The 26,843-nt window shown below is 41.1% G+C and overlaps 1 protein-coding gene across 6 annotated transcripts in view; it reads left to right on the top strand.

Annotated features, from left to right (window-relative positions):
• The window catches only part of LOC126161898 (transmembrane channel-like protein 5), a 297,583-nt gene that overhangs the window by 101,062 nt on the left and 169,678 nt on the right, over nucleotides 1-26,843 (top strand). For all 6 annotated transcript variants that reach the window (XM_049918048.1, XM_049918045.1, XM_049918047.1 and 3 more), the window contains exons 5-7: nucleotides 8,545-8,696; nucleotides 14,085-14,239; nucleotides 21,633-21,694. In XM_049918048.1, the coding sequence (XP_049774005.1) occupies nucleotides 8,545-8,696; nucleotides 14,085-14,239; nucleotides 21,633-21,694 (369 nt within the window). The remainder of the gene's footprint in view (nucleotides 1-8,544; nucleotides 8,697-14,084; nucleotides 14,240-21,632; nucleotides 21,695-26,843) is intronic.

Here is a 26,843-nt window from a genome sequence, read left to right as displayed (position 1 = left end):
GCTTCCGTCAACTGCTCCATTCTCTTTCCTTCCGCTTTCCTAAAACCTTCTTGACAACTTGGGGTACAGCACCGCCTTGGCTCCGTCCCCGGATCTGCCTGCTCCGTGACCTTTGTCAATTTCCCAAGGATGGTACCCCTACACTTGTTTATCGTCGGGCATTTGCTGCTCTATGTGCACAAATGACGGATGCCACATTTGTTTACACCGACGGCTCGAAAACATCGTTAGGTGTAGGGAGTGCCTATATTGTTGGCGACACCCCAAATCGCTTTCGACTTCCCGACCAGTGTTTGGTTTATACTGCGGAGCTTTACGCTGTTCTCCAGGCTGTCCACTACATCCGCCGCCATCAGCGGATACAGTACATTATCTGCTCCGATTCTCTCAGCTCTCTCCTCAGTCTCCAAGCTCTTTACCCTGTGCACCCTCTGGTCCACCGGATTCAGGACTGTCTGCGCTTGCTCTACCTGGGGGGCGTCACGGTGGCGTTCCTCTGGCTCCCAGGACACGCTGGTATCTGTGGGAATGAGGCGGCTGATATAGCGGCTAAGGCTGCAGTCTCTCTTCCTCGGCCAGCTATTCAGTCGCTTCCCTTCACCGATCTACGGAGCGGTTTATGTCGCAAAGTTGCTCATTTATAGCATGCGCATTGGTCGGCACTTCCCCGTAATAAATTGCGGGAAGTGAAAGCCCTTCCTTGCGCTTGGACCTCTTCCTCCCGAACGCGTCGTCGGGAGGAGGTAATTTTAGCTAGACTCCGGATAGGGCACTGTCTTTTTAGCCATCGACATCTTTTAAGCGGCGATCCTCCCCCACTCTGTCCTCACTGCTCTCAGCTGTGGACGGTAAGACACCTTTTAATTGAATGCCCCTATTTTAATCCGTTACGCTCCCGTCTACAGCTATCGCCTGATCTATCGTCGATTTTAGCAGATGACACGCGCTCAGCCGACCGCGTTCTCCAGTTTATTAGTGACAGTGAAATGACGTCAGTCATTTGAAGCTTTTTTTGGGGACAACCACCCCCTTTCTGTAGTGGATTTTTAAGCATTTCTTCTATTTTTAGTTTCTCCAATTTTATGACTTTGTTCCCATTGCTGCTGATTTTCAATTTCGGTTTTTTACTGTCTTAAGTTACGGGCTGGGCGCTAATGACCATAGAAGTTTTGCGCCCTAAAACCACAAAAAAAAAAAAAAAAAAAAAAAAAGTACATCACATGATCACACTGACAGAACCACAGGCACATAGACACAGGCAACAGAGCATGCACAATGTCGGCACTAGTACAGTGTATATCCACCTTTCGCAGCAATGCAGGCTGCTATTCTCCCATGGAGACGATCGTAGAGATGCTGGATGTAGTCCTGTGGAACGGCTTACCATGCCATTTCCACCTGGCGCCTCAGTTGGACCAGCGTTCGTGCTGGACGTGCAGACCGCGTGAGACGACGCTTCATCCAGTCCCAAACATGCTCAATGGGGGACAGATCTGGGGATCTTGCTGGCCAGGGTAGTTGACTTACACCTTCTAGAGCACGTTGGGTGGCATGGGATACATGCGGACGTGCATTGTCCTGTTGGAACAGCAAGTTCCCTTGCCGGTCTAGGAATGGTAGAACGATGGGTTCGATGACGGTTTGGATGTACCGTGCACTATTCAGTGTCCCCTCGACGATCACCAGTTGTGTACGGCCAGTGTAGGAGATTGCTCCCCACACCATGATGCCGGGTGTTGGCCCTGTGTGCCTCGGTCGTATGCAGTCCTGATTGTGGCGCTCACCTGCACGGCGCCAAACACGCATACGACCATCATTGGCACCAAGGCAGAAGCGACTCTCATCGCTGAAGACGACACGTCTCCATTCGTCCCTCCATTCACGCCTGTTGCGACACCACTGGAGGCGGGCTGCACGATGTTGGGGCGTGAGCGGAAGACGGCCTAACGGTGTGCGGGACCGTAGCCCAGCTTCATGGAGACGGTTGCGAATGGTCCTCGCCGATACCCCAGGAGCAACAGTGTCCCTAATTTGCTGGGAAGTGGCGGTGCGGTCCCCTACGGCACTGCGTAGGATCCTACGATCTTGGCGTGCATCTGTGCGTCGCTGCGGTCCGGTCCCAGGTCGACGGGCACGTGCACCTTCCGCCGACCACTGGCGACAACATCGATGTACTGTGGAGACCTCACGCCCTACGTGTTGAGCAATTCGGCGGTACGTCCACCCGGCCTCCCGCATGCCCACTATACGCCCTCGCTCAAAGTCCGTCAACTGCACATACGGTTCACGTCCACGCTGTCGCGGCATGCTACCAGTGTTAAAGACTGCGATGGAGCTCCGTATGCCACGGCAAACTGGCTGACACTGACGGCGGCAGTGCACAAATGTTGCACAGCTAGCGCCATTCGACGGCCAACACCGCGGTTCCTGGTGTGTCCGCTGTGCCGTGCGTGTGATCATTGCTTGTACAGCCCTCTCGCAGTGTCCGGAGCAAGTATGGTGGGTCTGACACACCGGTGTCAATGTGTTCTTTTTTCCATTTCCAGGAGTGTATTTTGGCGTCATGTTGACTAACCTTAGGATTCCAAGTCGTAAACTTCAGGTATTTATGATTTATGAGTATTTTACTCTTTACTCTAATCTTTTGTACTGCTTCTTTAGTACGTACTAGTCTCATTATTTATAGACTGTTTGTAGTCTGCAGGAACTCTAGGCAAATGAAAGTGTTCGTTTCGACACTTGTAAACTCACATAAATCATAATAACGCTAGTGGTATATACACTTATGCTCATAAATTAAGGATAATTGCAAAATGTAGTGCCACACATGGCATGGGCACATAGGGAACACACATGACACAGACCTGTAAGTCCACGGTATTGGTGATAAGTTGAGAAAAACGTCCTGAAATACATGTGCTACAAAATGCCACTGTTTCCTGTGCATGTACCCCGGTATCGATATGGGATATGATCACCATGCACACTACATAGGCCGCACAATGGGTTGGCATACTCTGGATTAGGTTGTCGAGCAGCTGCTGGAGTATAGCCTCCCGTTCTTGCATCAGTGCCTGTTGGAGCTCCTGAAGTGTGGTAGGGGTTTGAAGATGTGCAGCAGTACGTTGATCTGTTACGGTCCCTCTGTCAGAGACATGCAGGGGTGTACGTGCACGTGCACCAATCATAATCCCATCACCCCACCATAAAACCATGACCCCCATACAGGTATCTTTCAAGGACATTAAGGGGTTGGTGTCTGGTTCCTGGTTCACACCAGATGAAAACCCGGTGAGAATGACTGTTCAGACTACACCTGGATTTGTCTGTGAACATAATCTGGGACCACTGTTCCAATGACCATGTACTGTGTTCTTGACATCAGACTTTACGAGCTCTCCTGTGACAAGGAGTCAGTGGAATGCACCTTGCACCACTTTATTAGGTACCATAACATCAGGTGAAGTTATTCTAATTTCTACTCTATCCTGGGTAAATTTGAATCCTTTCCACAAGTCACCCATAACCTTGTTGGTATTATTAAGTTTGGAAGAAGTAATAATTGAAATGTTTCCGGAGGTTACTCTCGCGGCAACTCCTCTATCTATCATTTCTTCAAATAGTTCCTCCAAGCTACATACACTTGTAATATCAAATCTGAATATATTCTATTTGAAATTCCATCCTGCATTGTTTACTCTTGTACTGACAACTTGTGCATTGACACCTGTAATTTGCGATTGAATAATCGACATTAATTCCTTAGACTGATCTACACTCTCTTTTGAAGTTCTTAAACCTTGTCTTACATTATTGAATATATCTTTCAAAGATTCTAAGTTTTCAATAGGTTTTGATTCTACATTATTACATTTGGCGTCAAATTCAGTTTCCAGAGCAACCATGCCTTTGCATCGATTACTAGATTCTTTGCTTTGAGCTTCTACTCTGACCTTCACTGAACCTATATTTGTCATTTGAATATTTAAAGTTTCATTCTGAGCCTTTAATTTAGAAATCATTGAGAGTATTAAGTCTAGGTTTTTATTCAAAAACTCATCTCAAGCATCCAATTTAGAATTCATTGAGTTTATCAGTGTGTCTATTTCTCTACTTAAATTAGCACTCTGTGCATAAAGTTTTTCACTTAGTTTCACTTATTTCATTTCTCAAAGAAGCACCCTGGTCATTTATTTTATCATTTAATTGAGTATTTATTGAGTCTAATTTAAGACTTAGTTCCTTCCTTAAAGAAGCATTTTGGGCATTCATTAAGCCTAATTCTTCACTTTGTGCATCTAATCTAGAATTTAATTCTAAACTCTGAGCTTCTAGTTTGGCATTTAAAATTGCACTTAGTTCCTTTCTTAAAGCCTCTGAATTTTCCCTTTGAGCTTTGATTAAATTTACTACATCAGACCAGTCGGGCACCTCCTTACTCACTTTCATTGCCATGGCTGGGTCTGAAGTTTCCCCAATTCTCTGTGTATTATCCATATTTCTCTTAGTTTTTGATCTAGTGATCATTTAATGAATTAACTCTTAAGTATTATAACTACACTAATAAAATCTAGTTACCAGTTTCGTCAACCATATCCTAGAACAATTATTGTTTTTTGCTCACCCAGCATAGAGTCGTAGGCTGCGTCGGTGAGAAGGTGTGTAATCAGCACTGGTGAACAGTAACTAGTGCCGGTGGCATCGGTTGCTGGTTTCCGCATTGGTGTCGGAGTGTGGATGTAGAATCAGCACTGGTTAGCAGCAACTGGTGCTGGTGGTGTCAGATGTTGTCTCTGCGTCTGCATCCCCACGATGCATGTGAGAGCTGTACACTCCCCACTCCGGATCTTCTTAGTTGAATTATTCTCATTGTATCTCTTCGTAGCTTAATATGTCGAAGTCTTCTTTTCATTCTTTTAATGTTATTACTTTCGTACGTCTTTCACAGTGTTGCATTCACAAATTTTTTTCATTTGATTTTTGGACTTAATCCAATTACACAAAACAGATCTCTTGTCTTGTTATACCTGGTTGCTATGGCAACACATCATATCTTCTGCTTCAATTTCCTCTCAAATTTCCATTTTTTCAAGTCCTTTTCACTGGTCGCCACATCCTAATGATGTAGATGATCAGAAGCGATGTGAGGCTGGATTGAAAAATTCCCACCTCTCTCACATAGGTTGACTTACTTGGTATGTACAGCCGATGTTGTTCTCTTGATTTCCAGCTACGTCGATCTCCAAAAACTTCTTCTCCGAAGAATATTGCTGGTTAACAGGAATTTATAAGACACTCTCTCTACTTTTGAAATAATTTAATACTCACAGAATACTTTTAGTTCAGTTCTGGTATATTTCAAATTCCATAAATAACATATTCACCATTTCTCACATCAATATTTGAATGTTTACAAGTAAACAGATTCGTCTCGTGTTAGACTAGATAAAATACATCTGCAATGAAGTTGGTTTAATAACCGCATAATTTATGAACCTGTCTTGCTTCTAGTGAGTACAATACATGAAGTACTTGAAAGTCTATAATCAATTGTTCATTTTTCTTTAACAGTAATCACTGTCACTAAAACAGCAAAGAATACTACAAAATTACTTATTGTTCTTCCAATTCGGCTTTCGTGGCGCAAGCGGCAAACACTTGTCGATGCTGTTCTTAATATTAAGCTAGATTGGAGTTAGGTTTTTTCCTTGAAATAAGGAAACTTTTTGCACCATGAAAAGTTTCCTACTTGAGAAATGATGGGCATCATGATTTGTGCCACGCTCCTATTGGTGTGATGATGATGGGAGCAGTTGAGCTTGTTGTCTGTCAACTACTTCACATCATACTATATACGAGATGAAATCAATATTGAATTCTCTACATACAGTTATTTCTGCTACCCATTGATAGCACCCATACTCTTTAATAAAGTAAAACTTTTCTCATCCTCTTTAAAAAAGTGTAAAACTTTTCTCATCCTCTTTAAAAATGTGTAAAACTTTTCTGTTGGGGACCTGTAGTCTGTCAGAGCTGCAATCTTGCATGTTTCCTGCTGTGTCTGTGGTAGCAGAGACAAAACACAACAGTATTCCTCAATCTGTTTTTATTGGGGAAAACCAGTAAACAAGAACATTGCTGATGTTGACAAAGTAGTTGAAACAAAACACAATTTAAGTGAGAAACAAAGCATGGATCTCCCTTTGGATCTTATAACAGAAGTCTGACAAAATAATATGATGTTTTCCTCACAAATCTCTTGCTTGATAAAGTCCACCAAAGAAAAGATAGAAACAAAACTACTAGAGAGTGGTCAGCACAGCTTTACCACAAAGCTGTCCAGGGGGGACAGACCACCATTACATGACGCTCTTGAGTCACAGTCTGAAGCTATCACTGCTGACGATCTGGGACTACGAGCAGACCTGGCACATGGATGTTGTGGCTGGGATGGCATATCCCTACAAGTCCAGGTGATGTGTCGAACTGCCTTCTGGCCAGCAGTGTGCCGGCTTATGAGGCTGGTTTGTGGGTGGATCTCCTGGGACTATTTTTGATCATGTGAGTGGCATAGCAAAATAGTTCACTTGTTGATGGTGACCTCTTGCACTGCTGGTTGATCTGCGGTGCTCGGGTAGCAGGCCCTGGCAGTCATTGGCTGAGACAATACAAGGCTGTGTTTTCATCTCTGGCTGCGGCCTTAGCCATACCATAAACATCTGCTTTCATTTCACTCGCTATGATGAAGGCATCCCACATCTCTGTTCTGTCATGTGGGATGCCGATGTCACGAGTGGACAGGATGGATGCTGCATTTCCATGTCTATAATTGAAGTAAGACTCAACGAGCTGTTCAGTGCAGTACTCATTAAGTGCATCATTTAAGACTTCATTCCACTTTTTGAGTGCATAGGTGCTCCTGCTTTCCTCATACTATGCCTACAATAATGTGAAGTTAATTTATATTTATCTAGGTGCATCCATTCTGTTTCTATGTTTCTCAAATGAAGTTCTATTATACAGAGCACACATGTAGAAATACTTCTAGATTTTTCAGTTTCATTGTGTTAACACGAGTCTCTCACAATTCTTGTTCAACAAGCGTATTAAGATTTCATGGAAAGTTTCAGGTGTGTTATGAGTGTTACCCATTGTGCTGACCAAGTTGTGGCTTTTTGTTTCTTTGCTGATTGTTGTAACTGTTTGTAGTTGTTCAGCAGCTATGTCTATACTCTGGCTACACTGAATGTTTCTTGAAATTGTATGTGGAAGTAGAGCAACTTACTACCAGAAACAGTTCAGCTGCCAGAGACTGCAGTCGTGTGTGTGTGGGTTGCACTTGCATGAGTGTTTGTGTGCATTTGTCATCTATTTTTGATGAAGGCCATACTGGCCAAAAGCTAATTTGTGACACACTTTTTGTTGTGCCTATCTGCGACTCAGCACCTCCACTATGAGGTGAGCAGCAACTTTCCTTTTCATAATATTGTTACATTCTATCCTGGATTTTCCATTGATTATTAACAGAAACATTCAGATGTAGAACAGGCTGTGTGTTGGGTGACACATCAGTCACACCCATGTGTGATCTGAAGCTCTGTGTTTATAAAGCTCTTTCTAAGAACTGTGTGAATATTTATATTAAAGGATTGAAAAGTCCTGTTGTCACATGGCAAGTAACAGTGCATTGTAAAGCTGCATGAGAAGTAGTAATGTATGTGTATGGGACTCAGTATTTAGAGAGAGATTGTAGCTATTTTGTTTGAAAAAATCATTGTACTTTATAGACAGTTAAGCTATTAATATGAGATTAAAGTTATTATTTAATATAACTGAGGAGACAGCAGTTTTTTTTCTTTCAATGTAGCAGTGGTCTTTGTAACTGATCTGCTTAAATTTAACTGGTATCTTACTTTATTAAAATATACAGCTGTATACAGATTAGATTTTTAGGATTAGCTTGTCCATAGTTAATGCATACCTTGACTTTTTCCTCATCCCTAAAGGTTCTTCTTTATGGACCATGATGCTTTGTGATAAAGGGTAATGTAGATTGTGCATAAATGCTGATGCTGACTTGATTAATCTCTTGGAACAGATTTATATTTGTATATTTGGCTATCTCATTGTAGATATGTAAGAGTGTTTGTCTGCTTGTGAATGCTGCTACATTTTTGTACTTTTCTTATTATTTCTACTTGATGAAAATCCTAGCACGGCATGTGCATTTGCAAATGAGCAAAATTTGAAGATTGGGTGTTTTATGTGCACAAATGGAATCTACTATTGACTTACATAGTTTCTGAATATAATAATTGTGTTGCACCATGAGAATTAGTAATATGTCCACAGAGAAAAATGAATATATTTCCAAGTGTCAGTCATAACAGCTAACTGCCATGACACTGAATTAAGTTTCCACATTATCAGATACTTATTTTTAAAAAGAATATCCAAGCAATCCAAATATCCTCCTAAATATCTTAAATGTTTTTCATTGGAAGTTGGTGTTTATATAAGCCTGAATTATTTTATTTATTTCAGCTCAACCTTGCTGCTAAAGATGTTATATATAGTGTGGAACTTTGGTACAGCAGCATAAAAGTAATTGAAGGACATTTCGGTAGCAGTGTGGCCACATACTTTAGATTCTTCCGCTGGCTTTTCGTGCTCAATGTTGTTATTGCATTAATCAAGTAAAGTATCACCATATTAAAATTTTCATGTAAATACTTGTATGTGCATTCACAGATGATATACAATATCAAAATATATATACTGCTTTCATATGGAGAAAGCAAGCATGTATCAATGTTTGTGGAAATTTCTGCATGGGTGTATTAACTTAAGTTTTAATGTAGTCCTTTTCCATGACTTTGTTGAGGTAACAAATAAGAACAAGAAGTCCCTGTGGGGGTAGTATATGTTTTAATACACACACACACACACACACACACATATATATATATATATATATATATATATATATATATTTAAAAAGAAAGATGATGAGACTTACCCAACAAAAGCGCTGGCAGGTCGATAGACACACAAATAAACACAAACATACACACAAAACTCTAGCTTTCGCAACCAACGGTTGCCTCGTCAGGAAAGAGGGATTTTTTTAGGGCGAAGGCATGTTTGCGGAGGGAATGTAAATAAAACTTAATGGGGTCGTTGTGGAGGTGTTGTGAGGGTGACATGGTACTGGAAGGTGGAAAGTGGAACACGAGGCTGAAATGAAAATGAAAATAAATATAAAAATATATGGGGAGAGATTTACATTCCCTCCGCAAACATGCCTTCGCCCTAAAAAAAACGTGTTCCACTTTCCACCTTCCAGTACCATGTCACCCTCACAACACCTCCACAACGACCCCATTAAGTTTTATTTACATTCCCTCCGCAAACATGCCTTCGCCCTAAAAAAACGTGTTCCACTTTCCACCTTCCAGTACCATGTCACCCTCACAACACCTCCACAACGACCCCATTAAGTTTTATTTACATTCCCTCCGCAAACATGCCTTCGCCCTAAAAAAAAAAAAATTATCTCTCCCCATATATTTATATATTTATATATATATATATATATTTTTATATTTATTTTCATTTTCATTTCAGCCTCGTGTTCCACTTTCCACCTTCCAGTACCATGTCACCCTCACAACACCTCCACAACGACCCCATTAAGTTTTATTTACATTCCCTCCGCAAACATGCCTTCGCCCTAAAAAAATCCCTCTTTCCTGACGAGGCAACCGTTGGTTGCGAAAGCTAGAGTTTTGTGTGTATGTTTGTGTTTATTTGTGTGTCTATCGACCTGCCAGCGCTTTTGTTGGGTAAGTCTCATCACCTTTCTTTTTAAATATATTTTCCCACGTGGAATGTTTCCCTCTATTATATATATATATATATATATATGTCTGCTTGTGTCTGTATATGTGTGGATGGATATGTGTGTGTGCGAGTGTATATCCGTCCTTTTTTCCCCCTAAGGTAAGTCTTTCCGCTCCCGGGAATGGAATGACATTTTACCCTCTCCCTTAAAACCCACATCCTTTCGTCTTTCCCTCTCCTTCCCTCTTCCCGATGAGGCAACCGTTGGTTGCGAAAGCTAGAATTTTGTGTGTATGTTTGTGTTTGTTTGTGTGTCTATCGACCTGCCAGCACTTTCATTTGGTAAGTCACATCATCTTTGTTTTTAGGTATATATATATATATATATATATATATATATATATATATATATATATATATATATATATATATATATATATATATATATAATAGAGGGAAACATTCCACGTGGGAAAAATATATTTAAAAAGAAAGATGATGAGACTTACCCAACAAAAGCGCTGGCAGGTCGATAGACACACAAATAAACACAAAGATACACACAAAACTCTAGCTTTCGCAACCAACGGTTGCCTCGTCAGGAAAGAGGGAAGGAGAAGGAAAGACAAAAGGATATGGGTTTTAAGGGAGAGGGTAAGGAGTCATTCCAATCCCGGGAGCGGAAAGACTTACCTTAGGGGGAAAAAAGGACAGGTATACACTCGCACACACACACATATCCATCCATACACACAAGACACAAGCAGACAGTGTATGGATGGATATGTGTGTGTGTGCGAGTGTATACCTGTCCTTTTTTCCCCCTAAGGTAAGTCTTTCCGCTCCCGGGATTGGAATGACTCCTTACCCTCTCCCTTAAAACCCATATCCTTTTGTCTTTCCTTCTCCTTCCCTCTTTCCTGACGAGGCAACCGTTGGTTGCGAAAGCTAGAGTTTTGTGTGTATGTTTGTGTTTATTTGTGTGTCTATCGACCTGCCAGCGCTTTTGTTGGGTAAGTCTCATCATCTTTCTTTTTAAATATATATATATATATATATATATATATATATATAATAGAGGGAAACATTCCACGTGGGAAAAATATAATTAAAAAGAAAGATGATGAGACTTACCAAACAAAAGCGCTGGCAGGTCGGTAGACACACAAACATACACACAAAAATCTAGCTTTCGCAACCAACGGTTGCCTCGTCAGGAAAGAGGGAAGGAGAAGGGAAGACAAAAGGATATGGGTTTTAAGGGAGAGGGTAAGGAGTCATTCCAATCCCGGGAGCGGAAAGACTTACCTTAGGGGGAAAAAAGGACAGGTATACACTCGCACACACACACATATCCATCCGCATATACACAGACACAAGCAGACATTTGTAAAGGCAAAGAGTTTGGCCCAAACAAAAGCGCTGGCAGGTCGATAGACACACAAACATACATACAAAATTCTAGCTTTCGCAACCAACGGTTGCTTCGTCAGGAAAGAGGGAAGGAGAGGGAAAGACGAAAGGATGTGGGTTTTAAGGGAGAGGGTAAGGAGTCATTCCAATCCCGGGAGTGGAAAGACTTACCTTATGGGGGAAAAAAAGGACGGGTATACACTCGCGCGCACACACACACACACACACATATCCATCCACATGTATACAGACGTAAGACAGAGGCAAAGAGTCTGGGCAGACTCTTTGCCTCTGTGGATATATAAAGAGGGAAACATTCCACGTGGGAAAAATATATCTAAAAGCAAAGATGATGTAACTTACCAAATGAAAGTGTTGGTATGTTGATAGACACACAAACACACACACAAAATTCAAGCTTTCGCAACCCACGGTTGCTTCATCAGAGATCCATCCTTCATGAAATCCTCCCCACTCCATCAAGAGTCTTTCCGCTCCCGGGATTGGAATGACTCCTTACCATCTCCCTTAAAACCCAAATCCTTTTGTCTTTTCCTCTCCTTCCCTCTTTCCTGACGAGGCAACCGTTGGTTGCGAAAGCTAGAATTTTGTGTGTATGTTTGTGTGTCTATCGACCTGCCAGCGCTTTTGTTTGGTAAGTCTCATCATCTTTCTTATATATATATATATATATGTGTGTGTGTGTGTGTGTGTGTGTGTGTGTGTGTGTGTATGCGGATGGATGTGTGTGCGAGTGTATACCTGTCCTTTTTTCCCCCTAAGGTAAGTCTTTCCGCTCCCGGGATTGGAATGACTCCTTACCCTCTCCCTTAAAACCCAAATCCTTTCGTCTTTCCCTCTCCTTCCCTCTTTCCTGATGAGGCAACCGTTGGTTGCGAAAGCTTGAATTTTGTGTGTATGTTTGTGTTTGTTTGTGTGTCTATCAACCTGCCAGCGCTTTTGTTTGGTAAGTCTCATCATCTTTCTTTATATATATATATATATATATATATATATATATACTTAAAAACAAAAGATGATGTGACTTACCACATGAAAGTGCTGGCAGGTCGACAGACACACAAACGAACACAAACATACACACAAAATTCAAGCTTTCGCAACAAACTGTTGCCTCATCAGGAAAGAGGGAAGGAGAGGGAAAGACGAAAGGATGTGGGTTTTAAGGGAGAGGGTAAGGAGTCATTCCAGTCCCGGGAGCGGAAAGACTTACCTTGGGGGGAAAAAAGGACGGGTATACACTCGCGCACACACACATATCCATCCACACATATACAGACACACTCCATCAAGAGTCTTTCCGCTCCCGGGATTGGAATGACTCCTTACCATCTCCCTATGTGTGGATGGATATGTGTGTGTGCGCGAGTGTATACCCGTCCTTTTTTCCCCCCAAGGTAAGTCTTTCCGCTCCCGGGACTGGAATGACTCCTTACCCTCTCCCTTAAAACCCACATCCTTTCGTCTTTCCCTCTCCTTCCCTCTTTCCTGATGAGGCAACAGTTTGTTGCGAAAGCTTGAATTTTGTGTGTATGTTTGTGTTCGTTTGTGTGTCTGTCGACCTGCCAGCACTTTCATGTGGTAAGTCACATCATCTTTTGTTTTTAAGTATATTTTTCCTTCGTGGAATGTTTCCTTCTATTATAACCATATATATATATATATATATATATATATATATATATATATATATATATAGCTGGTTTTGGTTGTGTTACTGTATGTTGCTTGTGGTATGTAAAAACTGTGTGCTGGACTAAGATTTGATCTGAGGTCACATTATTTCACGGACAATGTTCTACCAATTGCAACATCAAAGTACATCATGTTTGCATGGTACAATTGGTAGCACAGTGCCTGCTGAAGGCTGGGATGTGGATTAAAATTCTGATCCAGTTTTAGACATACAATAGAATAGCAACATATACTCTCCATAGAGTAACACAATTAATTCTTAATATTGATATTGCTGAAAACTTCATAGCCACTAACAGTTGACACACTGAACTGCTTGAACCATCTGTTCTCATATTATGTGCCTAATCATTAATGTTAAGACAAATGTTGTTTTTCCTGTTCCCATGACAAATTACAAAATACTGAAATAGGGGCTTTCATCTTCCCTCTGGTGTATCATGTGTATGAATGTTTCATGTAGGTGTCTGAGATAAATATACACCCAGTCTAATGGATACAGACCATGTTTGATGTTTTCAAGTAAGCTACTCAGCTTAAATTTTCATGTTGATTTCATTCAAGTCTGTGTAATAAAATACGCACACTAGGCTTTACCACATAGAAGATGCATTGAATAGCAGAGTAGCATGTAGGAAAGAACTGCTTCTGGCTGAGTTTCAGTGAATCTGTACACACACACAGAACTAGTAGAGGGGAAGAAGGAAGCTCCTGAGTGAGAGAAGGAAAGAAAGGTACAGGTTAGATAGAACGGAATGGGAAAGCATTGGTGGTAACATGGAGTTAGTATGGGAGGATGGTGGGCATAGGGTGGTATAGGGTGAGAAAAGAAGCACCAAAACTTCTTGTAATCTATATTTATTTCCTAATCCGAAGCTGACAATAGGTTTTCAATAATGCTGAAATATGTGATAGGGCAACCCAGGGAACATACGAACATTCATCTACAATTAATTAAATTATATGTATAACAATCTACTAGTGGTGTGGTGGCACTACACTGGAAGCTGGTGATCCATAGACACAAACATGTATTTAAAGAGTTAAACTTTTTTACTGTCTTTAGTACGTTAGATTCATTGAGAAAATTAAACTTTGCCTCAATTTTTCAGCCTCTTGTTTTTGGCAATCCCACAAAGCCTGTACAGTGCATATGATGAGGACGATGACACTATGAACAATACAGCAATGGAAAACAGGAGATCTCTCTTATTTTTCAAGAGATTGAAAATTGGGCAAAGTGAAATCAACAGTGGTGAGATGACAAGTAAGTGTAAGATACAACAGATAGAATTATTTTTTCCAAAATATGATCTCATATTGGCATATTCTCTCTCTCTCTCTCTCTCTCTCTCTCTCTCTCTCTCTCTCTCTCTCTCTCTGTGTGTGTGTGTGTGTGTGTGTGTGTGTGTGTGTGTGTGTGTGTGTTTTGTTTTGTGGAAAATCAGCACGGAGTTGTAGTCAGAAATTGGTAAGTTGGATGACAGCATTTGCATGTTTACAGTGCCGAGTTAGAGTAGTTCTTCTGAGTTTGCTTGCAAGGCATGTTGTTGAGTGTAGTTATCATGATGAATGACATAATAACAAGAACCAGTTAAACTTCAGTGTTAATTGAAATATTCAGTGAGAAAATAACAAAACATATACTTGAAAGCCTGATAATTAATAATGAAGCCCACTTTCAAAAGAATGACACTGTAGAACAATCAAGAGCTGTTGTAATGAATATTTGTTTCTGGAGAACTAGTTACAATGGAGACTTGTGTGTGTAACAGGTGCTGAAGCTTAAAAAATAATTATGTATAAAAGAATTCATTGCAGCTGTGCAGAACTCTTGTAGTAAAATATTTTAAACCTACTTTCATGTAAGTAAGTTTATTAGTGAGACAGCTAGTACAGTCAGGGACAAAAATAGTACGGAAGTAGTATAATGTATTTCATCTGTAGATGTAAGGTCCAAGGATGTTATCTAAAGATGAGAGCTTGCTCTTGTGCCAATAGCTATTAGAAGTCTTTAATTTTTACACATTCCTGCACGTAGACTCACTCTGGAAAGCCATTTGTTGTTTATTGTATTAACTACAATTTTTTCTAATGTGACAGAAGATGAAAAATAATTTTCCTGTAAATATTTTGTTCTCATCATGTGTTCACAGCAGAGTTTGTCATCTTGTGCAAAACTCTTTATTTATTACTTGTCACTAGCCAACATTTGTTGAAATAGCTTTGACATTACATTTGATAGTGAATCTAAAATTGGGAAACTATGTACATTTAGATTACATTAAATTTGATAGTGAATCTAAAATTGGGAAGCTATGTACATTCAGATTACATTACATGAGGATAAAGAGTTATTATCTGCATTATAATTCCTCAACCTCATAGTTACTCTCTACTACATTCCAATTCCTTAACATCATAGTTACTCTCTATTACATTCCAATTCCTTAACATCATAGTTACTCTCTACTACATTCCAATTCCTTAACATCATAGTTACTCTCTACTACATTCCAATTCCTTAACATCATAGTTACTCTCTACTACATTCCAATTCCTTTACATCCTAGTTACTCTCACACTCTACTATATTCTAATTCCTTTGCATCATAGATACACTTATCAGCTAACAATTTGTGCAGCTGCTTCTTGAAGGCATCACCTTGTAGGTCTTTCAGTAATTGTGATAACTTGTTATATAATTTTAATCCTGTTTGCTTAAAGCTACTTTGAACCTTAGATAGCCTAGTAAAGTCTACATCAAGATTGTTTTTATATCTGGTATCATGTACATCTGTTCTGGAAGGTAAGGTATGTATTTGTTTTTTTTTTTTTTTTTTATGGAAAGAAGACACATTCTTATATACAGAGAAGGTAATGTTAAGATGTTAAGTTCCTTAAAGTGCTTTCGACATGATTCTTGGCTTTTAATACCTGTAATTGCTCTAATTGCTTTTTTCTGCCACATGAACACTGTCTGAGCACCAGTTGAGTTGCCCCATAATTTTATTCCGTACTGTGAGTGAGATTCAAAGAAGGCATAATAAGAAGATGAGTTGTTATATACTCACAAGAAAACTATGAAAATAAAATTTAAAATTTTCAGGATGTTCAAAAATAAATTAAAATTATAACTTATTAACAATTATTTTTGCAACTTATGGTTCTGTCCTTGTTAGTAGTAAATGAAATATAAGGGGTGATCAAAAACTTCCATTTGAAGGCCATACAGTCCAGGATGGGTATGCCAGCCAGTCAAAATTGCTGTGAGCTTTGGGGAAATCATCCCCATTTGAAGATACCCATTTGGCATAACACCATGTCCTGCTGTGTGAAGAAGTCAGTAACTGCCTGCTGCACATCCTTGTCTGACAGGATAATAATCCCATGGGGAGAGAACAAAACTGTACAACGTGTGCTCAGGTGTCTGTACTAGAGTTGGAATATTCTCTGTGTTACAAAATTTGAGATATGGGAAGCAGCAGAACCTCTTGGCACACCATTCCACAATGGTGATTTTCGACAGACATGTTGCGTCATACACATTCTTCATTATCCAATTGATGTCTACTGGGGTTTGCCCTTTCTCTGCCAAGAAAAGAATAACAGAACACTGATCCTGTTTGGATGCATTTGATAATAACATTGCCATAGTGGATGTTACCACATTTACAACATGCTTATTGGAAAGACATGAATGCCACACTAATCCCTGCCTACATTTTGGTGCTTATATACCTACATCGGAGTCATGGTACATTGCATGTACTTTGCAGCAATGCCCTTAAATTGAAACTTTTTGATTGCCTCTTATTATAGTAGTGAATAAGCCCCTATTATTTTATTTCTTTTCATAGACATCAATATATTTACATAAATGGGAAACAGCTAGTATTTGTAAACAATTACTGAATAATATTAGTGTGGAAACATTGCTGCTGTTTTACATATAAATAGCAGCAAATAAATACACATTAATTTGTGCTTGATTAATATGTTTTGAGGACTAATACATGTCTGTGGAGCCCCTTCCTATTTTGCTGGTTGTTGCCCCACAGTAAAAAAAAAAAAAAAAAAAAAAAAAGTCATAGGCCTGTCCTCTTATGCTGAACCTGGAAACATCTTTCACTTTCACTTGAAAGTGTCTGTAATATGCACCTTACTGCAACCATTTTACCAGGCTGTAAATGAAATATTATGTTGAGCACAATCATCACATAATAGAACACTGCCTGGGTCCAGGGATAAAAATTTTAAAAGACTTAGTGTTGTGGCCCTTATGTCATCATATTGGACTAGACGATGAAAGCAGCAGCAAAGATTGGGTTAAATTGTAGTAATATTATAGAGACCAGCCTATTTGTCCACCTCTGGAACACAATAAAGCAATGATCGTGCATGGAATGGATTCGCTAAGTCCTTGGTAGGATTCCAGAGGTATGTGGGACCAGATGTTTACACACAGGTCCTGTAATTTGCATAAATTATAGGCCAGTGTCTGTGGGCACATTGCTGGCAACCAATTGTATCCCAAATGTGTACCATTGTGCTTGAATCAGGCGAATTTGGTGTCCAAAGCATCAACTCGAGTTCACTACCGTGCTCCTCAAATCACTGTATCACATTTCTGGCCTTGTGCCATGGACTGCAGTTGTCCTGCTGAAGACGGCTTCGCAGTTGGGGAAAGGCATTGAGTATAAAGGGATGCAGATGGTGTGGTGTTCAGTAATGTTCATACAATCCACAGCTACTACCACAGGCCCCATGGAAGCCCAGGTAAATGTCCCCACCAGCTTGCACCTGTGGCGCAGTGCATGTTTCGAGTACCCATTTGCCTAGATGATGGCGTATCCAGGCGTGACTGTTGACCTGGTGTTACAAGAAGTGTGATTCATATGACCAGGTGACATTTTTCCAGCCATCCAAGTGCTCCAGAACACTTAAGACTACACCAGCATTATACTCAGTTATCACATCTGCCACAGAATTCTGCCTATCCTGCTTTACAGAGCAGGCAAGCCACCAGCATGTGTGATGCCAGTTTCCAGGAAGCAAGTCATATCAATCTGCCCTTTGTGTTTATTTTTAAAACCCACTTGACTTACTGATAAAATCTTCTTTGGTATCCTCACTATCGTCACCATTTATCACCTGATCATCAGCAAGTAGGATAGAGTATAGTTTATCATCTCCCATTGATGTTTCGTTAGGGCTATATTACTACTTGATGTCTTTAATACTTCTTCGAGATGAATTTTAAACATCACAGGAGACAGTGAAAAACCCTGTTGATGACCTTTCTAATTTGGAATCCCTATTATAATGCATTACTCACTTTCATTGAGTTGGTGCATCAATAAGGCCTATAACTACAGAGTGTATAAAATGAATCATCCTATTTGGCACGTTTATATTTCTGAAACTAATAAATATATAGAAAGAATTTTGTTTTTTGATGAATGGGAAACTCAAAAAGTTTTATTCATGCCTTCATAGGTGTTCTTACATTCCAGTAACCCTCCTGGCCTCAACCTTCATTAGTCACTGTCCTCAACCCATTCACCCCTTCCCTGTTCCCATTTCATACTATACAGCCCTCATTCCACCATCGCACCCAGTCTTTTTACTTCTCTTCTTTTCCCCTCCCTTCCCCCTCCCCCACCTCTTCCCTGCCCTCCATCTAACTTGCAGCACTTTACTGTCCTCCACCCCTACCACACTCTCTCTCCCCCTCCCCTACTATCTCTCCTCTCCCCTCCCCACCCCAGCCTCCTCCTTACCCCCACCCAGTCGCCACTCACATCATGCACTGGTGCTGCAGCTCGCAGTGTGGTTTCAATTGCCTGAGGCTGCAGTCGTGTGTGTGTGTGTGTGTGTGTGTGTGTGTGTGTGTGTGTGTGTGTGTGTGTGTGTGTCCGTCCGTCCGTCCATCATCTGTGATGGCCTTACTGACCGAAAGCTTTGTGACAGTCTTTTTGTTGTGCCTATTGCGACTCAGTATCTCCACTGTATGGTGAGTGGTGTCTTTCCTTTTCATAATATTGTTACATTCCATTCTGGATTTTCCATTGTTTGAGAAATAAATAATAGTCATATGCTGTCAGATTTTAAACTACAATTTAAGAAGGCATTGCTTTTGTTGTTATACAGTGGTGTCATAATGTTCTTTGTTCACTTCTGTATTCAGTGCTGAAGAAGTTAAGATGAAGTTTGGAATTCTGTTGGCATTTCAGAGTCAAAATGAATCATAACGGTACACAGTATTTCACCCTCAGAGAATAAAAAGATTTAAGTTGTTTCCGATTGGTGATGAAAATTGCAGAGGTGATGAAGGTGAGGTAAAGAACAGAAATGAAATAGCATGTGACAAAAATGTGCCATTTGCATGTGGGCCTAATCTGTAAATAATGTCAGTTGTGATCTCCCTGCCTGTTGGAGAGTGTAACAGAAAGATGATTTCTGTAAGAACAATTGGTGGTTGATAGTAAAACCAAGAAACTAGGGTGTAAAAGTTGTAAGAAAGTTGGGACACTAAGACCAGAAAGAAGTAAACAAGGAATGAAATTTTTGCAACAGTAGTAGACAATTTCAGTGCCATGCTATGGAGAAAGCAAAACACGAAAAGAATCCTTAAATGCTAAGAAAGTTCAGCCCATAAAGCTGCTTTGAAAATACATGCAGCAAGTGAAAAATCTTTGGAATTTGTCTGTGTTAAAGCACTGGAGAATGATGAGTCTGTAAAAGCTAATGTATTCAGAGTTGCCTAAAAGGTAACCAGAATGAATCAGCAGGTAAATGACTTTGAATAAGAAATTTATTTTCAGAAATTAAATGGGATGGGGAAGGGCTGTATTCTTCATTCCAGGTTTGCATATGTTGGCGCATTAAGTCATGTTGCTGCAGAAATGAAAGCCAGGGTCACCAAAAATATAATTGCATCACATAGCAAAATTTCCTTAATACCTGATGAAAGTTCACCAATCAGCCAATTATTGATTATCTTGTACTTGAACAGTGTTACCTGATAAGATGGAAGCAAGAAATATTTTCCTGGATTTGATTGAAATAGCATGCACCACCATTGAAGGTGTATTCAATGCTGTAATGAGAAATTTAAATGCTTCAGGTTTACACCAAGGGTTTTTGAATGAAAATCTCATTTCTGTTGCCACTGATGGTGCTGTATTTCTCTTGGGGGAAAAAGAAAGGTGTGATAACTTTGCTGAAACAAGCTTTTCCACAAATTTAAGTTGGCACATCGCTAGTCATAAGCTAGAGCTATCTGTGTGGTGTTGTTGCAAGAAAAGGTTTTTTCAGAAATCAGTCATATTAAAGATTTCCTGGATAATCCGTACTTTGTGTACCATCAGTCATGAAAAAATGCAAGAGAACTGAGAAGACATGTGGAAGAACTTGAAAACAAATTCTTAAAATTGGCAGAGTCTTTGGGAATTAGGTAGGTTGCCTCTAACTTTAGAAATGTTGTGGCAGTTTTGGTTATGTCATGAGGCACTAGTTTCACATTTTACTATTGCTAAGAGTGATATGACCGGAAACAACACTTATGGGAAAACGTATAAAGGCCTGCTAAAGAAAATAACCAATATTGGCTGTATTTTGTGTCCAGGTTTAATGCGCTATGTGCTACATGAGTTGTCTGACCTTAGCTTAGAACTGCAGGCTTGCAGTATCACTCTTCGTACTATGCTTAAAAAAAAACCCTCAAAGTGTTTGAAAAGAGAAAGATAAACAGAGGTACATATTACAATGAAACACTCAAACCAAAGGAACAAGTGACCTAACATCATTTTATGAAAGTTTATGCAAGTGAATGGCAGACAGACTTTTAAGTGATGAAGATGATATTTCTTCATGCACTGAACTACTGGGTTCTTCTTACTGCCCTAACAATCTTGCAGCAACTTTTAGTGAGGAAGAAATAAAAAAGAAGAAAGTCAGTTTCAGATTTCCTGAAATAAAAGTAGTTGTAGGTTTCCAAGAATTCGTAGAAGAAAATAAAATCCAGCTACTCTACTGCTTCTGATGAACATAGTTCACGGATACTAATATCCACCAGTGAATGTGAGAGAGTATTTTCAGAAATGAACCTTATTTAAACCCTGTTTAAGAGTATTACTACACCTGAATACAGTAGCTAACTTGATGTTCATCAAACTGATAGGACCTCCTTTACAATTGTTCATCCCAACTCTTGATGTCATTCCGGAAAGGAAGACACCTGCTACAGACAGCAAAAGTAAGAAGCAGAAGCAGGAGAAATGTCATAGTAATATTGTGATGTAAATTTGGAACCTGCTTTAAACAACTAGGTTCATCTCCAATGTACCTCTTTTAATCTTAATTTTAGATATTATGTATAAATCTGAATGACTTGCTTACATTCAGGTGGATGGTAAAAGTATGTTATAATTTCTTACAGCAATAGTTTGTAAACTTAAGGCAATGGTACAGCACCAGCTGACTTTCTTCCAGAAAATTGTCATTGAGAATGAGAAAACAAATGCTGCAGTGTTAAAAGTGTTCCATTTTTATGTTAATATTTCCTGTGAAATGATCATATTGAAAGTACCTAAGCAGCAAAATCATGCTTTAATTTTTGTTAATTTTGTCTTTGATTGTAAACTTCTACTTTCCAGTTTTCACTACACTGAGCTCAGGTTCTGAGTACTTCTCATTTGCTGATATTTTTGTTGGTGAGGTGAGTAGTTAATACAGTTTGATTGCATATTCAGACTTATATATCTAGTGTACCAATTTATTTTTTGTGTGTTAAGTTTAAGGAAAATATTGTTGGACTCTTTCAGTAATGCACACACTGTTCCAGGGAATGAACCAATATGATAGGCACACTGCTTAAGTATAGTGATGCGGAAGATGGAAGTAATCAATCACTTACTGGTTTTGAATTTATTTTTGTTTTTCCATGGCTATTTTTAAGCCTTCCCATCCGTCTTCAAATGGAACACATTTTTTAAGATTCAGTAAAACAAATTATTACATTTCATGCTTTTACTGCCCTGTACGAAGTACCTGTCATTATTTTTTGCTGTTGCATTCACATGCAGCACATATGGTTACAACACAAGTAAATAGTAGGCTACTTGCTTCCATATTTATCCATTGTTTCACATTAAGCTTAAAATTTATAAATATGCACAACTCTGATGTGTATGCAACTTTCACCATACAGTCATATTACAAACGAAAGGTGGAATTTCAGGCTTAACCTGAAAAGCCTACAGAGGCTTAGAATATGAAGTAGTCAAAGGAAGTAATCAAATCATATAAATATGTGTAATGAACATTTTTAAATTCACTAAGTTTTAATAGAATTACTGGAACATTCAGTACCCAGTATTGTGACAGGGTATACTGTCTGTCTTTCATTTTTGAACATATTGAGTAATGTTGCATATATGAGCTCTAAAATGTTAGAGAAAATATAAAGTTTGCGTTTAATATCCCATCACTGCTGAGAGGGATAGTCTAGTATATTTAAGTCAGTGTGTCCAGAAGAAAAATGAGTTCTCTTAAATATGAAGCCAGTGTTAAATAACTGTGTGTGACTAAATTTAAATAGAGGAATGGGTGAACACATGTATTAGACAGTTTTAAATCTAGTACCTTCAGTGAACAAAGATTCTCTAATAGAATGAAACATTATTTCAGATAGAAAATAAATTATTAACTACATTAACTGTTTTTTATATATACCCACACCTAAAAACAAAGATGATGTGATTACCAAATGAAAGTGCTGGCAGGTCGACAGACACACAAACGAACACAAACATACACACAAAATTCAAGCTTTCGCAACAAACTGTTGCCTCATCGGGAAGAGGGAAGGAGAGGGAAAGACGAAAGGATGTGGGTTTTAAGGGAGAGGGTAAGGAGTCATTCCAGTCCCGGGAGCGGAAAGACTTACCTTAGGGGGAAAAAAGGACGGGTATACACTCGCGCGCACACACACACATATCCATCCACGCATATACAGACACAAGCAGACATATTTAAAGAAAGCGAAAGCGAAAGCTTGAATTTTGTGTGTATGTTTGTGTTCTGTCGACCTGCCAGCACTTTCATTTGGTAAGTCACATCATCTTTGTTTTTAGGTATATTTTTCCTACGTGGAATGTTTCCTTCTATTATAACTATATATACACTCCTGGAAATGGAAAAAAGAACACATTGACACCGGTGTGTCAGACCCACCATACTTGCTCCGGACACTGCGAGAGGGCTGTACAAGCAATGATCACACGCACGGCACAGCGGACACACCAGGAACCGCGGTGTTGGCCGTCGAATGGTGCTAGCTGCGCAGCATTTGTGCACCGCCGCCGTCAGTGTCAGCCAGTTTGCCGTGGCATACGGAGCTCCATCGCAGTCTTTAACACTGGTAGCATGCCGCGACAGCGTGGACGTGAACCGTATGTGCAGTTGACGGACTTTGAGCGAGGGCGTATAGTGGGCATGCGGGAGGCCGGGTGGACGTACTGCCAAATTGCTCAACACGTGGGGCGTGAGGTCTCCACAGTACATCGATGTTGTCGCCAGTGGTCGGCGGAAGGTGCACGTGCCCATCGACCTGGGACCGGACCGCAGCGACGCACGGATGCACGCCAAGACCGTAGGATCCTACTCAGTGCCGTAGGGGACCGCACCGCCACTTCCCAGCAAATTAGGGACACTGTTGCTCCTGGGGTATCGGCGAGGACCATTCGCAACCGTCTCCATGAAGCTGGGCTACGGTCCCGCACACCGTTAGGCCGTCTTCCGCTCACGCCCCAACATCGTGCAGCCCGCCTCCAGTGGTGTCGCGACAGGCGTGAATGGAGGGACGAATGGAGACGTGTCGTCTTCAGCGATGAGAGTCGCTTCTGCCTTGGTGCCAATGATGGTCGTGTGCGTGTTTGGCGCCGTGCAGGTGAGCGCCACAATCAGGACTGCATACGACCGAGCCACACAGGGCCAACACCCGGCATCATGGTGTGGGGAGCGATCTCCTACACTGGCCGTACACCACTGGTGATCGTCGAGGGGACATTGAATAGTGCACGGTACATCCAAACCGTCATCGAACCCATCGTTCTACCATTCCTAGACCGGCAAGGGAACTTGCTGTTCCAACAGGACAATGCACGTCCGCATGTATCCCGTGCCACCCAACGTGCTCTAGAAGGTGTAAGTCAACTACCCTGGCCAGCAAGATCTCCGGATCTGTCCCCCATTGAGCATGTTTGGGACTGGATGAAGCGTCGTCTCACGCGGTCTGCACGTCCAGCACGAACGCTGGTCCAACTGAGGTGCCAGGTGGAAATGGCATGGCAAGCCGTTCCACAGGACTACATCCAGCATCTCTACGATCGTCTCCATGGGAGAATAGCAGCCTGCATTGCTGCGAAAGGTGGATATACACTGTACTAGTGCCGACATTGTGCATGCTCTGTTGCCTGTGTCTATGTGCCTGTGGTTCTGTCAGTGTGATCATGTGATGTATCTGACCCCAGGAATGTGTCAATAAAGTTTCCCCTTCCTGGGACAATGAATTCACGGTGTTCTTATTTCAATTTCCAGGAGAGTGTGTGTGTGTGTGTGTGTGTGTGTGTGTGTGTGTGTGTGTGTGTGTGTGTGTATATAAAATAGAGGGAAACATTCCACGTGGGAAAAATATATTTAAAAAGAAAGATGATGAGACTTACCAAACAAAAGCGCTGGCAGGTCGATAGACACACAAACATACACACAAAATTCTAGCTTTCGCAACCAACGGTTGCCTCGTCAGGAAAGAGGGAAGGAGAAGGAAAGAGAAAAGGCTATGGGTTTTAAGGGAGAGGGTAAGGAGTCATTCCAATCCCGGGAGCGGAAAGACTTACCTTAGGGGGAAAAAGGACAGGTATACACTCGCGCACACACACACACATATCCATCCGCATATACACAGACACAAGCAGACATTTGTAAAGGCAAAGAGTTTGGGCAGAGATGTCAGTCGGGACGGAAGTACAGAGGCAAAGATGATGTTGAAAGACAGGTGAGGTATGAGCGGCGGCAGATTGAAATACAGAAGCAAATAACCAGAGCCACTTCCTCATCTCCTCAAACCCGGAACCTTCCACAGAAGAACCCCAAAAGTGCCCCACTTGTGACAGGATACTTTCCGGGACTGGATCAGATTCTGAATGTGGCTCTCCAGCAGGGATACGACTTCCTCAAATCCTGCCCTGAAATGAGATCCATCCTTCATGAAATCCTCCCCACTCCACCAAGAGTGTCTTTCCGCCATCCACCTAACCTTCGTAACCTCTTAGTTCATCCCTATGAAATACCCAAACCACCTTTCCTACCCTCTGGCTCCTACCCCTGTAACTGCCCCCGGTGTAAAACCTGTCCCATGCACCCTCCCACCACCACCTATTCCAGTCCTGTAACCCGGAAGGTGTACACGATCAAAGGCAGAGCCACGTGTGAAAGCACCCACGTGATTTACCAACTGACCTGCCTACACTGTGAAGCGTTCTATGTGGGAATGAGCAGCAACAAACTGTCCATTTGCATGAATGAATGGACACAGGCAGACAGTGTTTGTTGGTAATGAGGATCACCCTGTGGCTAAACATGCCTTGGTGCACGGCCAGCACATCTTGGCACAGTGTTACACCATCCGGGTTATCTGGATACTTCCCACTAACACCAACCTGTCAGAACTCCGGAGATGGGAACTTGCCCTTCAGCATATCCTCTCTTCTCGCTATCCGCCAGGCCTCAATCTCCGCTAATTTCTAATTTCAATCTGCCGCCGCTCATACCTCACCTGTCTTTCAACATCATCTTTGCCTCTGTACTTCCGTCCCGACTGACATCTCTGCCCAAACTCTTTGCCTTTACAAATGTCTGCTTGTGTCTGTGTATATGCGGATGGATATGTGTGTGTGTGTGTGTGTGTGTGTGTGTGTGTGTGTGTGTGTGTGCGCGAGTGTATACCTGTCCTTTTTCCCCCTAAGGTAAGTCTTTCCGCTCCCGGGATTGGAATGACTCCTTACCCTCTCCCTTAAAACCCATATCCTTTTGTCTTTCCTTCTCCTTCCCTCTTTCCTGACGAGGCAACCGTTGGTTGCGAAAGCTAGAATTATGTGTGTATGTTTGTGTGTCTATCGACCTGCCAGCGCTTTTGTTTGGTAAGTCTCATCATCTTTCTTTATATATAGAAGGAAACATTCCATGAAGGAAAAATATACCTAAAAACAAAGATGATGTGACTTACCAAATGAAAGTGCTGGCAGGTCGACAGACACACAAACGAACACAAACATACACACAAAATTCAAGCTTTCGCAACAAACTGTTGCCTCATCAGGAAAGAGGGAAGGAGAGGGAAAGACGAAAGGATGTGGGTTTTAAGGGAGAGGGTAAGGAGTCATTCCAGTCCCGGGAGCGGAAAGACTTACCTTAGGGGGAAAAAAGGACGGGTATACACTCGCGCACACACACACATATCCATCCACACATATACAGATGGGCAGTGCCTGCATCAGAAGTTAGCCAAACTGTTTAGCCCTAGTGAATCCACAGATTAAAATACTTAAGATGAACTACATGGTTAAAGTGATCCATGAGATGAATAATAATTTTTCTGTCAAATTAAGATGGATGGATATGTGTGTGTGTGCGAGTGTACACCCGTCCTTTTTTCCCCCTAAGGTAAGTCTTTCCGCTCCCGGGACTGGAATGACTCCTTACCCTCTCCCTTAAAACCCACATCCTTTCGTCTTTCCCTCTCCTTCCCTCTTTCCTGATGAGGCAACAGTTTGTTGCGAAAGCTAGAATTTTGTGTGTATGTTTGT

Source organism: Schistocerca cancellata, chromosome 2, assembly GCF_023864275.1.
Source record: "Schistocerca cancellata isolate TAMUIC-IGC-003103 chromosome 2, iqSchCanc2.1, whole genome shotgun sequence".
In the NCBI taxonomy this organism is placed as follows: Eukaryota; Metazoa; Arthropoda; class Insecta; order Orthoptera; family Acrididae; genus Schistocerca; species Schistocerca cancellata.
Note: the sequence above shows the minus strand (reverse complement) of the source record. Positions and strands in the feature narration are given on the sequence as shown.